The sequence below is a fragment of the Dreissena polymorpha genome, chromosome 1, assembly GCF_020536995.1.
Source record: "Dreissena polymorpha isolate Duluth1 chromosome 1, UMN_Dpol_1.0, whole genome shotgun sequence".
Classification (NCBI taxonomy): Eukaryota; Metazoa; Mollusca; class Bivalvia; order Myida; family Dreissenidae; genus Dreissena; species Dreissena polymorpha.
The window spans coordinates 100027563-100044902 of NC_068355.1; the positions used below are offsets into that span (position 1 = coordinate 100027563).

General features: G+C 35.2%; 2 protein-coding genes across 2 annotated transcripts; both read right to left on the reverse strand.

The window, feature by feature from the left end:
• Positions 1-3465: 3465 nt before the first annotated feature.
• LOC127866721 (neuronal acetylcholine receptor subunit alpha-6-like) lies at positions 3466-6550 on the reverse strand. The gene is made up of 4 exons (XM_052407483.1): positions 6533-6550; positions 6120-6242; positions 5766-5864; positions 3466-4672 (listed from the first exon to the last, which is right to left on the reverse strand). The coding sequence occupies exons 2-4, from the start codon at positions 6138-6140 to the stop codon at positions 3920-3922; spliced, it is 873 nt and encodes a 290-aa protein (XP_052263443.1). The 5' UTR covers positions 6141-6242; positions 6533-6550; the 3' UTR covers positions 3466-3919.
• A 3904-nt stretch (positions 6551-10454) lies between these two features.
• Positions 10455-15665, reverse strand: LOC127866725 (acetylcholine receptor subunit beta-like 1). The gene is made up of 6 exons (XM_052407492.1): positions 15517-15665; positions 13944-14097; positions 13489-13649; positions 13139-13261; positions 12397-12495; positions 10455-11599 (listed from the first exon to the last, which is right to left on the reverse strand). The coding sequence occupies exons 1-6, from the start codon at positions 15529-15531 to the stop codon at positions 10943-10945; spliced, it is 1209 nt and encodes a 402-aa protein (XP_052263452.1). The 5' UTR covers positions 15532-15665; the 3' UTR covers positions 10455-10942.
• Between the last annotated feature and the right edge of the window lie 1675 nt (positions 15666-17340).

Genomic DNA, 17340 nt, shown 5'->3' on the forward strand with positions numbered 1-17340 from the left:
AGTGGGCTATGTATATGATGGGCGCATATGGAATAAGACCCATTTTCGCATGACGAGGGTCAATACAAATCTCATGGCAAATTGAAAATGCCACATTTAAGAACAATGCTTTTTGATACAAAATTGAATTCAAAATAGCAAACTTGTTCATAATGGCAGCTTATCCACACATTAAGGAATGATTTCCAGACGTGCTGACCAAGTACGGCAAACATTGTGGTATGATAATTAAACGATTTTCTCTTATCGTGACACTATACTATTTCGCTAATGCTTGTTTTCTCATCTTGGAGGCGAAAGTGAAATTCTGCGAGATGGATTGTAACGCGTAATTGTAACAGGGCCACATCCTACATCCTTTGAATTGAGCACATACGCAGTGATGTAGCAAAAATTCAGAGGTTGTTTCTCGAATCAGCTTATTAAATATTCGAAAATATTCATGCGTGTCTGTTGGCGTTATGTAGAAGTCACTAAGATGAAAACTGAGTAAAACTGCTACGCCTAAAAGCTTTATACCTAGTGCCTAGTGCTTTATACCTATGTTTATGTCAGCGTTGTTGACACCGTGTGAACTGCTCGGGTAACAAGTAAAGCATAAACAGCAATGTTTATATACTTTTATTCCTCCATATACAAGATACGAAGATTATTGTATATTTTGAATTTGTATATGGTGTCAAAAATCAAAAGTTTTGTACACGGAACTTTCATTATGAATTTATATTCTTGGTGATATAGTTATTTGATATTAGAAAAAATACTCCTTTAATATGATGGTGACTGCAAATTTTCTTTATATTAAGTTCTCCTTACCATTTTCATCATACTTTCTATGCTTTCAGAACGTCCAAAAAGCATGTCGTTTTTATTTTGTCTAAGTTATTTCTATGAAATAATAAGGATGATAAAAAGTGCACACAAAACTCGACCCGTGCGCTATGACACACACTTTATAAAGTTGAATGGCGTGTGTTCATTTCAAACTTGCGATTGATTTTGAAAAATGAATTGCGTGTTAAATTGTGCAATAGCGAACATCTCCAGTGCCTTCAGCGCTGTGATTATGATAGGGGTCACTAAAAGCTAGCGAAAGATGCATCGTAGTGAAATAAAAGCAGACTGCTTTTGTATTTCATGGCCCATTTGATGTGTTTGATAGGCGACTTAAAACTTTAAAAAAAATCAGTGATTTAAATACAAACGTTTTATTTCAGCCTTAATTTTCACGATCGGGATATGCACCGAGCATCTTTAAAAAAAGGATATTTCTTGCGTCCATTATCGTAGTTTCAAAAAAAATACATGTGAAAGAGTCAATTGCTTTAGTAAATTAACAACTATTTTTTTAATGTTATTTCGTATTAAATCTTTAAACTAAAGACAGTCACACTTAAGATAATCAATATACTTTTAATATAAATTGAAACAAACAAAGAGTCAAATAAATAACCTGTGGCGTTTGTTTTCGCAGTCTCGTATTGTTAAGCAATAGAAATTACAGTTATCACCATTATTTAAAGCGGCTTTATCGCATAAAGGGTCCAATAAACAGGACAATGTAGCATGACACACCGACATCAATCACCCTATCGGCATGAGATGTCATAAAGTACCCAAGGCACCCTTCCTTCCTTTGCTATGAGACGATATCACCAATTGATTTTTGTGACTTCATTCAACATTTATTTTGTTTTAACATGGCAGCATTAACATAATATGCATTTAATATAATACAGTACAAATAATACAAAATATATAAAGAAATGAAATAAAAATAAACTAGAAATGGCGCGGCAGAGGACGACGCGTTTCCCCACGCCGCATGTTTGACCCAGGGGACGCCCCAGGGTTGGAAATGAGGCCATGCATAGTTAAGATTGACCGTATTGTCATAAGACAAGTTCAGTATCAATTAGAAGTGAATGGATGTAGAAATGAAGAAGCAAACAAGTGAAGTACGGGGAAAGGAGCTTCAAATCAGTTGCTCCGAAATTGTGGAACTCACTGCCTATATATGTTAGAGACTGTCAAACACTCCAGTGTTTCAAAAGACAATTAAAGACCCACTACTTCGTGCTGGTCTACGGAAACTGATAAAATTAATATTGGCACTTCAGATGCGATAAACTGCTAATGTAGTTGGATAGTCCACAAATGTTGTTTTAATGTTAATCCCTTTTATAATAATAATGTTTCATGTGACGATTTTTTTTCTTACCATATGCTTAGTTAGATTTTAAATTGTTTTACAATGTTATGGTTATTTTATGTTTTTTACAAGATTATGATATGTATTCATTATTGTACAGCGCCTTTGAACGTGTTTTATTTCATGAAAAGGGCGCTTTATAAATCAGGTTTATAATAATAAAGTTAAGTAAAAGGCAATTTGGGTGGGTGTGGCCTATGTGGGCGGGGCACCCCATGGTTAGTAATAGGGCTATGCATAGTTGAGATTGACCGTATTGTCATAAGAATAGTTCAGTATCAATTAGAAGTGAAAATGTGTAGAAATGAAGAAATTATAGTAAAAGACAATTTTGTGTGGGTGTGGCCTATTTGGGCGGGGCGCCCCAGGGTTGGTTATTGGGCCAGGCATAGTTGAGATTGACCGTATTGTCATAAGAAAAGTTCAGTATCAATTAGAAGTGAATCGCTGTAGAAATGAAGAAGTTATAGTGAAATGCAATTTTGAGTGGGTGTGGCCTATGTGGGTGGCGCGCCTCAGGGTTGGTAATGGGGCCATGCATAGTTGAGATTGACCGTATTGTCATGCATAGTTGAGATTGACCGTATTGTCATAAGAGAATTTCAGTATGAATTTGTAGTAAATCGGTGTAGAAATGAAGAAATTATAGTAAAAGGCAATTTTGGGTGGGTGTGGTCTGTGTGGGGGGGGGGCGCCCCAGGATTGGTAATGGGGCCATGCATATTTGAGATTGACCGTATTGTCATAAGAGAGGTTCAGTATCAATTTGAAGTAAATCGGTGCAGAAATGAAGAAGTTAATGTAAAGTAACATAAAAAATGAGTGAAAATCTCTGACCCGGCCCCGCCCCAACCCCCATAACTTTTGACCCAAGGGTCAGATCAAAATTCCAAATAGCGCAGGGTCGCACATATGCTAATAGCGACCATGTGTGTAAGTTTCAAGGTTCTAGTGCTTATAGTGTAGGAGGAGATAGTGGCCAGGACGGACAGACAGACGGACGGACATATATTTTGATATTGCATCCCTGATATAGAAAAAAAGACCGGGTAATGAATTGCATATTTTATATACTTTTTTTGCAACATAATCAAACAGGAAACATATAGAATCGCGATTTATTGAAATTAAATGTAATCAATATTCGCCAGGTAAAATCTTATTTCTATGAAATATGGTACATGTATATATGGCCGTGCAACATGCAAGTGTCGAAAGTGAAGAAATCAAATAAGATATTATAATAGGCGATGTATGAAACATGTATTACTTAAACAAGCATTTCACAAATCACAGAAATTAAAAATATTTATTACACAAATTATTTTGTTTATCAGCGAATTGTAAAGATGCTTTATAAATTAGAGGGGAAAAAAACATTCTAGAACACTCACTTTAAAGATAAGTTCATGCATTTATGTCAGTTGATTTACAAAAAGAGTTATTGGATTGAAAATGTTTATATGATATTTTGTAAGAATACGAATGAATTATATTTATTTGTTAAGATGATGTTCTTCCGACAAGTTTTTATAAATAGTCGTGTCTTTTCCATATCATTCAAAAAGCCTCTGGCTACTTTCACACTTAAATTGCAAATAAATCAAGAACAACGTATAACCACAAGAAGCATACTAAAGACCAATAAACATTCAAATTCATGATAATATCGTTCACTGTTGGCTGTAGACTCAGAACAGCTAGATGTTATACTCCAACGGAGGCCATGTTAAGGCATATGAGAGTAGACAGAGTGAGGATGGACACAAACAGTATGAAACAGAAATAGTCCAGGAAGTCAGACACGTCCTTCCACGTGTACGGCTCTTCATCCATAAAGTCTTCATCAGAATCCATCTTCGTCGCGGTCACATTGCTTTTCCTCCTGTTCGCCGTCGCGACATTGCTCTTCCTCCTGTTTATCGCCGACACTTTGTTATTCCTGCTATTCATCTCCGTCACATCGTTCTTCCTCCTGCATACACGGCATTTAAAGAAGTTCATCAGAGCAACGAGAGGGCAAGGGATCCTGGTGGATTCTGTGAAGTTGTTGATGCGAACAAGTGCGACGGCGAACAACGTGATGCCAGCGCTGTTGCCAGTTTGAATCAGGAGGAAGACAGCGATGATCGCCACTTTGTCGGACGACTGAGGCAGAGTCGAAGAGACTATGGTCAAGAAAACGGCAAAGGTCAAGAAGACTGTGACGGCGTAGCTGACTTTCTCTCCGCTATCGCTTGGCAAGACGAACGTGAAAAGGTCCATGACAGCCAGAAACAGTACGGGAAGCACAACGGTCAACAGGAAATACATTGGCTTCCGCTGAATTCGGACGGTGAATATTATGGTCGAGTCATCCGAATTTTCGTCAATTGTCCAGGAGAATTTTTTCACGTCCCAATTCGAGTTGGGCTCGTACTCATCAAAGACAAATCCGTTATCCCCGGCCTGCATAGTTACCTACAAAATATTCGTCGATATAAAACCTTTCATTTTATATTATGTCTTCAGTATGAAGGTTTGGTCTCTTTCACTTTTAATTTCAAACATCGATGCTTTTTTCTGCGTAGTGCTCTACGTTATTCCGAAAACCAGTGATGATTAATATGCTTAGATTTTCTTCAACATTATGATTAAGGTATTTTTTGGAGGATTCTTAAATCAGCAATATAAAACTAGGAATGGGAACGAATACTGGAAATGATATTGGAATATTCGTTTGTAATCATTCGTCTAAATTTAAATATTCAATTCTTAAACCTAAGATTTAATCTTTTGACAGTCCGGAGCAAAGTTCTGTAATTGATTGCCACAAATACCACAATAAATCGTACCGCAGATATGAAAAGAACGATAAATAAATCATTTTAAAATGTATTATTTGTTATAATGGTCTACCTTTTAACTTACTAAATGTTATTTTTATATAATATAAGATATTTGCCGAAAACATATTACCGTAAATCTTATGTATTTCAATAATATTCTAAATTGTGTCGCGTACTTGCTTACGAATGTTGCATCTTGCATTCGTTTAATCACTTGCGCGCGTGTAATAATTTAAAACGCGAGAGTGTAACATGGTGAATACTTTTAACTTTAGAGTAACTAGAATATAAATTGTAGATTTATCCATTCATGCCTAGCGTCTAGAAAAAAGGCCTTTGCAAACAGCGTAGACCCAGATGAGACGCCGCATGATGCGGCGTCTTATCTGGGTCTGCGCTGTTTGCTTAAAGGAATTTATGTAAGAAATATTATAAATATAGAAATAAATATACTAGACATCCCCAATTTTGAAAATAAATTGATCCAGTTTAAAGGATGGGAGAGTTCACTAGGCATAACTGGGTTAATCTAGAACGTATGGCGAGATTGAAATGTGTTTGCGCGTTTTTCAAAGTTTATGAGGTCCTTAAGCGTCGGAGGATGCATTATTTGTGCAACATGAGTGTGTCAAAGCACTCCGTAAGTTGGAGCGAATTTTATATAATATCTTGAAAATTCGAATATTCGTTCCCATTCCTAACAAATGCGAAATCAGCATGCTTACTTGTGCTTTCGTGTAACTCCAGGCCGTGAACTTGAAATCGCAGTCTTGGATATCAAATGGGTAAAAGGTTACGTCGAAAGAGCACGTTGTTTGAAATACCTGAAATGTTAGAGCGTGTGTTCAAATATATTCACTGCAGAATTGAGTGATGAATAAACATAATCGAGATGAACATGCATGGAGATAAAATCCAATAATATGTAATACAATATTCATGTTATTTAACACTGGTCCATTTGTTTTATTTCAATTTCAACATTATATTTGGGTATGAAACGCCGCGACTAAATCATTCCATGGCTTATTAACAGATAATTAATCAGTTCACTTTGTGATAATATGAGAAAGTTTTACCTGGAACGGAGTCCATGTCATGTTGCCAAGGTAGTTGTTCTGTATTAAAAGTGAGCTGTCACCCAGTGCCTTGTAGTCAAGGAATGAGTTCTTCAATGAGATATCAGGTTTCCAGACCTCGTTCTGAAACATTTACAGTATTTCTATGAACGAGTGGCATGTTTTGCTAAGGCCATTATAATTATCCTCCAACAATTCTCAGGTTTAAACTGAGTGGCATTTATTGCTAAGGCCATTATAATTATCCTCCAATAAATTTCAGGTTTAAACTCTTTATATACTTAACGGAGCCCATACGTTGGACTTAAAGTAATCTCCGATGTTTTCACGAAGATGCTTTAGAGCTATAAACTGATGCTGACCTTGGGTCATGGGGCCAAGTATTTGTTTTAGAGCAATAACATGATGCTCACCTGAGGCCAATGAGACAGGTTTATACTATAACTAGCTGGTGGCCACTGCAACTTGATATCGTTCCATGTGACATTCAGGTAACCGGTTGTTTTCAGTGATTCCGTTTGCTCGTTAAGTTCGTTGATAGCCAACAAATGGAAATCCACCGAAACAGCTGAAATGTGAGTATTCATATGCTTAGAGCTCAAAAACAATATACCTTAATGTTCAACTCAGTCGTAATATGTGCTGTTATTGAAAACGTGTGTTCTTAATTACTGAATACAATAACAAAATTAATTACATTATTATTCCACTTAAAATGTTTTCTTAACAGTAAGAACGTGAACGGATATCGAAGAACTAAAAACGATGCTTTGAATGATTATATTTCTAATTTTCATCATTTGAAATCATTTTACACCGCCTGTTTTAATAAGCAATAATGTCAATTTGAAGATCTGATTTTGTCTTTACATGATGTGTGCATCTATACATTAAACGGTCAATAACGAACCTATAGCCGCCGATTGGTTGTTTATTGGGCGAATTCTGTAGTCGTATTGTAAATTTGTAAATAATTCCTTTTTCAACCACACAACACTTGCATAAACTGGATCTTGGCAATGTGAGGAGTGAAGACACAGACCAAGCACTGTATACCACGTCCGCCAATTGCGAGCAGCCTGAACATAAATATAAAAACAAAACCGGAATATGTCAGAATAGCACAAACTATATCTAGATATTGTTTAATGGATATCACACTATAATTCTTTGTGTTTTTTTTTTATTTTACTTTTATTTCAGATTTATTGTGGTATTAAAACGTTGTATTACACAGATGACATAAATAATTCTATAACATAAAATGCATATTTACCATTGTTCTCGATTCACAGCTTATCCCTGAATATCAGTTTTAAAAGTCCGCGTTTGAAAAAGTGAAATATCGGCCGAAATTGCGTCAAATAATATAATTGCCTTTCAATCGTAGATCTATTGTCTAAATGCATATCAGGATATCAGACACTGGCGATAAAAAATCTAATTAACGAATTTTTAGGTATTAATGTGCAAGCAATATGCTCTTTTCTTCTAGACCAACGCTGTGATCAAAAGCAATATCATGTTCAACTGTAACCCAAGATTCAGGTCAATACGAACTTGTACAGAAGTACAAAAAAAAAACGTTTTATCGTCTACCTTTACTTCTAATAATCTTATTTTAAAGTTAAAATACGCTCTTCTGTTCGCTATGTTTCTTTTTTTTCGATAAGGTGACAACAACTTAAGATTTAATTATTGGATTAAATTTGACTGACTCTTAAATAACCATCTCACTTAAACCAAATTAACTAACAATCAGGCTAACTAACAACTAAGTGACACAAAAAACAGCACACCAATTTCAAAGAAACATGTTAACCATATTCTCTTTACTCGCTCAACCGACATAAAAACATGCGATGATGAAGCACCAAAGGGATTTATACGAGGGCATCGCTGGTATATAGACACATTGAATAAACAGATGGACGATAAAGGAATACATTTATTTTAATAATTAAGGGTTTGTGTACCAAGATTTTCTTACCATTCATTCAGTGGAACGAAATGATGCTTTTTATATACGTAATGTCATCACGAAAACGAGGAAAGTAAAACAAATAGGGAATTGCATTCTCAGTGTGGAAATCACACGTATAATTATGTAACGGCTGTATTTTTTTAATAACCGTCTGAAAAACACCGGACACATAGCTATCCATTCAGATTTTATGGTCAACTCAACGCATGGTAGATCTGCATGTTACCTTACAGATCTGTGGATGAGCTGGTTGATTGCTATTCCTTTTGTATTTAACCCATTTATGCCTAGCGTCTAAAAAAGGGCCATGGCAAACAGCGTAGACCCCGGTGAGACGCCGCATGATGCGCCGTCTCATCAGGGTCTGTGCTGTTTGCTTGAAGGAATTGTTGTAAGATATATTCTAAATACAGAAATAAATATACTAGACATTCCTAATTTTGGAAATAAATTGACCCAATTTAGAAGGTATGGAGAGTCCACTAAGCATAAATGGGTTAAACATGTGAAGCACATCCGATTCATAGATATGCTGTTATTTCTGAAAACGTAATGAGCGACCATTTATGAGCGACGATATCAATGGTTATTTTCTTATCTGAGTAACTACGTAATCCAGGACCAAAGCGGGTTAATAATGTCTAAGTGTCAAAATTAATTACCAGTTAATTGTCAGTTGTTCCTGGCCTGGTTTTGAACAAGGTCATACACAAACTAAAATACTTAAACGCGTTTCATGAAGCACAATACCATTTCAGACATATTAACTGTTAATCTTTTAAAAGAAGTACTAAAATAAATCAAATATTGTCAACCAAACTGAAGCATGCGTCGAATTTGACCACTCGCCAGCTGTCAATCAAACACACGTAATAATCAATCAGATTTCGTTTATTGCGGCCACGTGGTCCGACAAACAAATACTGTTTAATATAAGCGTTTTATGAAAACACAAATAAGTGGGCGGAGCGATCGCGTATTTGGCGACTTGTCTTCTTAAACATAATTTATTGACTAGAACGATAAATAGCGCAGAAAAACTACACATTTTTACTAAAAGATAGCATCTCTTACTTCAATTTTAATGCAGGGAAAAATATTAATGTTCGCTGTATATGTCGTTTCAAATTTGAAGTTGTTACAGACTTAATAGTTATGCTCTTTGTCACACATGCGCCAAGCATTTTTCCAAATTAGTTTTAATGAAATGCAATAATCCACACATACACGCTACTTTTTTATTGATATTTCTGTTCAAATCAGTTTGAACTTTTTCAGAATACCATAAATCGACTTCAAGCGTGTTGTGTCTCTTAATTTGGAATAAGAAACACAATTTAAATGCAATTCTTAAATATATCAGCAATTAATCCCTGTATCTTACATGTTTTGACTCGACCAACTAGTGATAGCAGAAGCTTCGTCCTGGATGCCTGGCTAAGTTCTTGACCCGCAAATCCGATTCGTGTTCGAGTACCCGATTGATTACTGTTACAGAAAAACTGTTAAAATGCACGTTTTCAAACTGAGGAAAACATTTTGTTAAATTGTGCAGTAACTTTTGATCGGTGCATATACATCTTTTAAACACAAAGTGAAGGTTTATTAGCCTGTTGAACGGCTGATGACGATTTATTACTTAGTATGTATATCAGTTATGCATAATGCGTGAAAAAGTGGGTGGGTGCGTTATATTAATAATGATTGCTTTATCTCAAAATAATTGTTTCGTTAAAGAGAGATTTTTTGAGACGCACTTTTTAGGGAGGAGCATGGTTTGTAATTATTCAAAACATGCAGCGATAGTCCCTTTACAGCTCTCTCGTCGTTCATGCGGGACTTGATATCGGAAATGGGGCTAAACGCATGGGCGAAGTGTCATCCGAAATCAGCCTGTGCAGTTCGCACTGGCCAATCGGAGACGATACTTTCTGCTTGTACGGAATTTTTTATTAAAGGACGTCTCTTCTAAGAAATTATCCTGTCTAGGTAAAAATTGTCGTTCCCGATTAGCCTGTGCGGATTGCATATGCCAATCTTGTACGACTCATTACGCACATGCATTAAGCCCCGTTGTCCCAGAGTGCAACGCTTGTGTTTTCTTCTTTCCACGCATAAACTATGATATGGGTTATCTTAAATCATATAAATGCACCGTAGGTGTTTGCACTAAACCTCGGGTAAATTTGGTGTGTATTGACCGCTATCATCTACTAGTATATAAATTCAAACATTTTGGGGCATAATGGAAAAAGTTAAAAATCTGTACAGTTGTTTGTTACTGTTTTGCAGTTAAACTAAAGAAGAAGATGCAAAGATGTGAACAAACTATGATAATGTTAAACAAAAGAGCGCAAAACACTTTTATTGTGAGCAATTCCACATCAATCAATACAACATAATATGTTGATATGACATGAGTTTTAAGTTCATACAATATTAACGAAACATGTTGGTAAAATGTCTTTATCTGTTTTGAGTCATTTGAATTGTATGACACCATTTCCCCTAATATAGTTAAGCGATTGGTCAGTCAAAGAAAACAGTCACTGAAAAAAGCTTTAACGCGATATCTTACATTTGGAATAATTAAATAAAATATACGGTAACACACATTACCTTTGTACGACCAATTTTTTATAACTCAGATTTTGCAATAATCCATAAGATGCATAAAATAGAACAATGTAATGTAGTATCCGTAATGTCTGCATTAAACAGGAAAACAGTTCGATAAAATAACAGTTGGTCTTCACTACGAAAATAAAATCTAGACTGATTAAATTCACAATAATTTGAATTGTTAAGGAATCGACAACATCATGTCCAGAAAGTGCATCTAAATACCGACGGACGCCATGTTAAGGCATATAAGGGTAGATAGTGCCAGCGCTCCCGCGAAAAGCAGGAAGCAAAATATGTCAATCATGTCAGCCACGTCTTTCCATGTGAACGGAACTTCCTCCCCATCGGAGTCAATCGAGCCCGAATCAGATGTGTCAACTTTTGTGTTGCATACTCGGCATTTCAGTACACGCATCGTGGCGATGATTGGGCATGGGATTCTTGTTGATTTGGAGAAGTTGTTGATGCGGACAAGCAAGACTGAGACGATGACAATAACCATGCTGGCTGCCGTCTGGAGAATCACAAAGATGGTCATGATTGCGGTACTTTCAGAGCTCTGCGGCAACGTCGTGGACGCGATGGTCAGGAAAATAGCAAATGACAAGAAGACGATCATCGAATATCCAATTTTCTCGCCGCTTGAACATGGCAGCACGAACGTGAACAGGTCCAGGATGCAGAGAAAGATTATTGGTAGGACGATGGTCACCAAGACATACAATGGTTTGCGTTTGATCTTGATGGAGAACGTCACAGACGTTTCATCTGCGCCCTCGCTGCTTGACCAGGACACACTCTTCAAGTCCCAATCAGAGTTCGCTTCGTAATACGCCAGGTTTAGCCCATTGGTGCCCACTTGTAAGTTAAGCTACAACAAACAAGAAATGTACTTTAACCCATTTATGCCTAGTAAGCTCTCCCATCATTCTAAATTGCAACAATTTATTTCCAAAATTAGGGATGTCTTTCAGAAATTCCTTTAAGCAAACAGCGCAGACCATGATGAGACGCCGCATCATGCGGCGTCTCATCTGGGTCTACGCTGTTTGCCAAGGCCTTTTTTTAGACGCTCGGCATAAACGGGTTAAATTAACAAACGTTTATTACTCTATAGTATGTACTTATTTCTGAATACTACCAACTGGTTATGATATGGTTTAAAGAATGCTAAGATCGGCATCGTTATTCGTGCCGCTTACATATAAACCTAACAAAATATTTATTTGATTATAAATTATTTTTAAACATTCTATTTCTTACAAACTGAAGAAGATGTACGAAATAATGTTTAGTTTAGAATGTAGGTTATACACATGCTTTTTAGTTTATTTTATATATTTAATGTTATATGTTAATCACTCAAAATCAGTATGCAGCAGTAATTGGACATTGTCAAACAATTCTGATAAATATGCATTTTTATAATTTAGAAACTGTGCGCGATTATAACGGCGTTCACTGTTCACGCTGCATTAAGTATAACATATGTCAAAATTGAGATTAGAAATCTATGTTTAATATTTCACTGATTTTTCAAACAATATTTACCTGTATTTCTAAACAAAAGCGATTATTTTTTAGTTCCATCAGTCTATATATTCTAATATATCATTTAATACACAAGCATAATGCAATCCTGAACGATTCTTGAGAGTGGGTATTCACCTGCGTCTTTGTGTAACTCCAAGACGTGAAAATCAAATCACAATTTTGAATGTCAAATGGGAAGTACGTGATGTCAAATGAACAGGTGGACTCAAATACCTGAAATATGAACATGCTTAAACACATTCAACTTAGTAAATGCATGGCATTTTTTACCAATTGTATTACATTTGTCGCGCACTAAATGGGAGTGAAATTAACCCATTTATGCCTAGCGTCTAGAAAAAAGGCCTTGGCAAATAGCGTAGACCCAGATAAGACGTCGCATGATGCGGCGTCTCACCAGGGTCTGCGCTGTTTGCTTAAAGGAATTTGTGAAAGAAATATTCTAAATATTGAAATAAATATACTAAACATCCCTAATTTTGGAAAAAAAAATTATCCAATTTAGAAGGATGAGAGAGTCCACTAGGCATAAATGGGTTAAACGGGCGTTTGGTCAATAGCCGATCTTTTTGTTTTAGAAAAACGCGTGACATCTTCTCTAGCGCTCGTTGCATTTCTTCAAAGTTTCTATTAATTGAGAAAATATCAGGAGCTATTATACCGCATTTTTTAAACCGTTAATTATTCCACCCTAACTTACGAAAAATATGGCTCTGAAACGTAGGTACTTTTTAAACATTAAATACTAGTACGTCTTTTACGGGCAATCGCGGCCATATTTAATTATATGCAAAGTAGCATGTACAATAATAACTATGCGTTATAAATATATATAACAATTTAAAACAAGCGCAACCTGAAACGGATGCCATGTCATTTCTCCTGTGTAATTATTCTCTACAAGCAGCGAGCTGTCCCCAAGACTTTTATAATTAAGGAAGGAGTTCTTCAACGTGAGATCAGGTTTCCAGACTTCATTCTGCAATAAAACATGTATTAATTTTCTCAGTTTTAATTGCATACCTTGATAAGTGAATTGTTAAAAATATGTATTATCACTGTCATCTGATCACGGAGGTTTGGTTTTGCATAACTGTATTAAAATCTATCCGTATTTCAAAATCGAATGTGTACCATTTTTTATACACACATACGGCAATTTGTAAGAGCAAGTATTCGGCGTTTTAAAGTAAGGATGAGATTCACCTGCGGCCAATGGTAAAAGCTGAGAGTGTTTGCATCGCCATTCCATGTCCAGTTTAGGGACGTATCATTCCACTTTACGTCGAGGAAGCCTGTCGTTTTGAGCGCACCGGACAGTTCGTTGACGTCGTTGACGGAGAGAAGATTGAAGTCTACGGTCACATCTGCACGTTGAAAACACGTATGAAATATGCTGTAGAAGAATAGGAAAATATTTAAAAAAACTTATAAGTAGTAGTAGTAGTAGTAGTAGTAGTAGTAGTAGTAGTAGTAGAAGTAGTAGTAGTAGTAGTAGAAGTAGCAGTAGTAGTGGTAGTAGTAGTAGAAGAAGTAGTAGTAGTAGTATGTGTTGTAGTTGTATATGTAGTATTTATGTGGGTAAAGTAGTAGTAGTAGTAGTAGTAAAAGATCAATAAGAAGACCATTAGATGTACACTTTGTGTAAGATGGCAACTTACTCACAGCATCCGTCTGTTTGTCGATAGGTCGAATGGACTTGTCATACGCGGTGAACAGGTAAGTCAGAAGTGTTTGTGCATCGTCGTAGCCTTGGCTTTCGACATAACAGACATGTCCAAACATAACCAAGCAGTACACGTACAATATGAAGACCTAGTCAACAAAAACATACAGTTAAAAGTTATATTCGCATGTATTGATTCCATATAATATACGCCTTATACATTTCTCACCTACATAAGAATAATCTGAAGAGGAAACATATTATATATAAGACACATTCTTTGTCAACGATTAAAAAACTGTTGCTGTACTACGTAGAGAAACGTTCCGGTTGGGGCATATCAATACATGTTATTTATGATATTATATTTATAAAAAACATGACACAACTTTGAAATTGTACCATATGATGTTATTGTGTTATGTATTATGGGCACAACTTTCGAATGTTATTATATTATGTTATTCTGGTATGTATAATGGACCGGAGGCCTGGATTTACAAAATAAACTGTTCTGTTCGGTTCGGTTACAAGTCCAGTTACTTTTGTTGAAGATGTTTCTTCTTTGAATGGCTTAAATAATACATTGTTTTAAATTTCTTCCATGACCGGTTTGCATTGAATCTATCGCGTGCTATATATTCATTGAAGCGAAGTTAGCATCGTATATTCATTTATGTTTTGAAAACAATATCTTTTGAATACGTGAAATAAATTTAAATACTTATATTTTATGCGTTAAAATGTTTCGACCTAATTATACGTCACAAATGCACTGAGTATTTATAATTGTAAGATCTGTTTAAATTGGACATTCCGAAAAATATTTTCCAAGCAAAGAATACAACAATCGCAAAAAAAAACGAAAACAATCGGGAAAAAGTATCCCGAGCAAAAAATTAACCATCGCGAAGAAATCAAAGAAAACGGCAACCGCAAAACAGAACTCTTGCAATGAATACAATAATCGCAAAGAGGACAACACTCGCAGAATACACAACACTCGCGAAGAAAATAACACAATCGTTAAGAAGGCAACAACCACAAAAAAGAAAACACTCGCAGATTCTCGCCTCCTATATTTGAATATGTGTTACAATAAACATTTTGTCATTCCAAAAAATCGCTTTTTAAGTCAGTGTCTTTCGATCGTATAATATGTAAATTTATACGACAATATAAGGCTGGAGAAAAAAATTATAAATCCGCAATGAAATGCCTCAATAACATTATATTTAACGACTGTATAATATTCATTTTATCAGAGACCATCGATTATAAGTATCGCAGTCGAAAATAAATATTGAATACGAAGTAACAAAATAAGTTTGACCAAATACTCGAATATGCGTGGTATCTAAATGCGTTCATTTGTAAATTCCATTCAGACTTCACCATTCGTACTATTAAGTATTGTATTCAATTATTAAATTGCAATTATGTATGGGTTTGATGCCGTGTGAAATTCAATCGAATAATGGTCAATTGGTCATTGGTCACTTATGTTAAAGTGCATACATTTTATTTATATTATGAAATGTATTCAAAATATAATAAAGTCAACTCACGTTTTTCCAATCCATTACATCAAATTGATTGTCATATAGCTCATAAACGCGTTTAATACCAAGACTTCTTCGATAGCGTGATCTAAGTTTTATGCAACGCAAGAATGACAAGTATCTATTTCAACAAAAGTGATATGCGTTACGTGCTAATTGAGTTGCAAAATTTAATGTTCAGATAAGGGTATACTTTACAATCTGACACGTAAATATGAAAGTATGTATTGATCAAGATCCAACGAAAATTACACGGTATGTGAACATATTAAGTCGGTGGCCCAATCTTAAGTTTCCCGTCGAGCGAGATAAAATAATCATTAAAACGAAACAGATCTCAGTGCATTAAATATCTGAGAGTCACAGTGCAGAACTTAACGTCCAAAATATTGTTATTTCAAATACAATGTTTGGTTAGAAATAAAGCATGTATTTTATATAGGGATGACAAAATTATTCGAATATTCGATTGAATGGTCAGTATTCGAATAACATAATTGATATTCGAATAGTCGCATTTTTTATCAAACGTAATTGCCCTAATTGTAAATGACATGCGAGCCGCTTTCTAATTGGCACCCGAAATTACATGGAATTAGCATGTTTGATGTGACGTTCTTCGTCTCAAACTGATAACGCGGCCCGTATCAGCGTTGATTGTGCAATGGAATATACACACTCTAAGAAAGGCTGGAACTGTTGTTTGTAAATGGGGTGCCAATTTACGGCTTCAATTTAATGGCGAATAATAATTACGTTTCTGTGATCACTGTATGAGCAGCCATTAAAATGTGTGAATTACTCAAATTACGCAATGCAATATACACACTATAAGCAAGGGTCCGAACTGTTGTCTGTCAATTAGGTGCCAATTAAGGGCTTCAATTTCGAATAAAAATAATATTCTATGACATGTTTTTCCTTATGTTTGTTCTTGAATATTTGGTTTACTTTGAATGCCTTATTGATATGTTTCTTTATATAAACGTACATGCAATCGTTACTTTAAAATTTCAAATAAAAATAAAATTATATGACATGATGTTTTCCTTCTATTTGTGCCCGATTACAGTATCGGTCAGCGATACAATTATTCGATAGCAACGTTAAGAAACAGCCTCGTATTCAGCAAACGGATATAACTTAAAAGACAATGGAAGTTAACACAGAACAATGCACTTTTTCAAATATATTTCGCCTAAATAGGCTTTTTCAAAGTTTGTTTTTACAATTATACTACATTTCTTTCTTTTTCTCAACACAACAATTGTAGGATATTCATTTGTATTTTTGTGTCAATTTTTATTTTAATATCTCTACTGGATACGAAACTGAATATTAGAAGTAAAAACAATCCAGACGTTTTATGCGAATATTCGATTGAATGGATTTGCGAATATTCGAATACCGATATAGGTATTCAATGCCATCCCTAGTTTTATACAAATATCCACGTGAGATTCATTTCTTTAGTAACATTGAACCCATACGAATCTATCGATCTCTACCTTGTTGTTAGAAAGTTTGAAATCCATCAATCCAATACAAAAAAGCCATTTTTTCACGCAGACTTGAAGGTCACTTACATGCGAGATATTCAGTGGTCTGTCCTATTTATTATGTAATACAGCACATATTCTGTTATGAAGCTTTGTCATTAAAGAATCTTCAAATGCACACGCATTAGAACGTATTTTTATTGCGATATGATACTCGCTTAATGCAAGACATATGCATGTAATATTGTTTTCAAAGCAAACGATTGTCTTCCAAACTAGTTGTTTTAAATTTGGTTACAAGTGCATTATTTTCTATATGTAAAAGTACAAT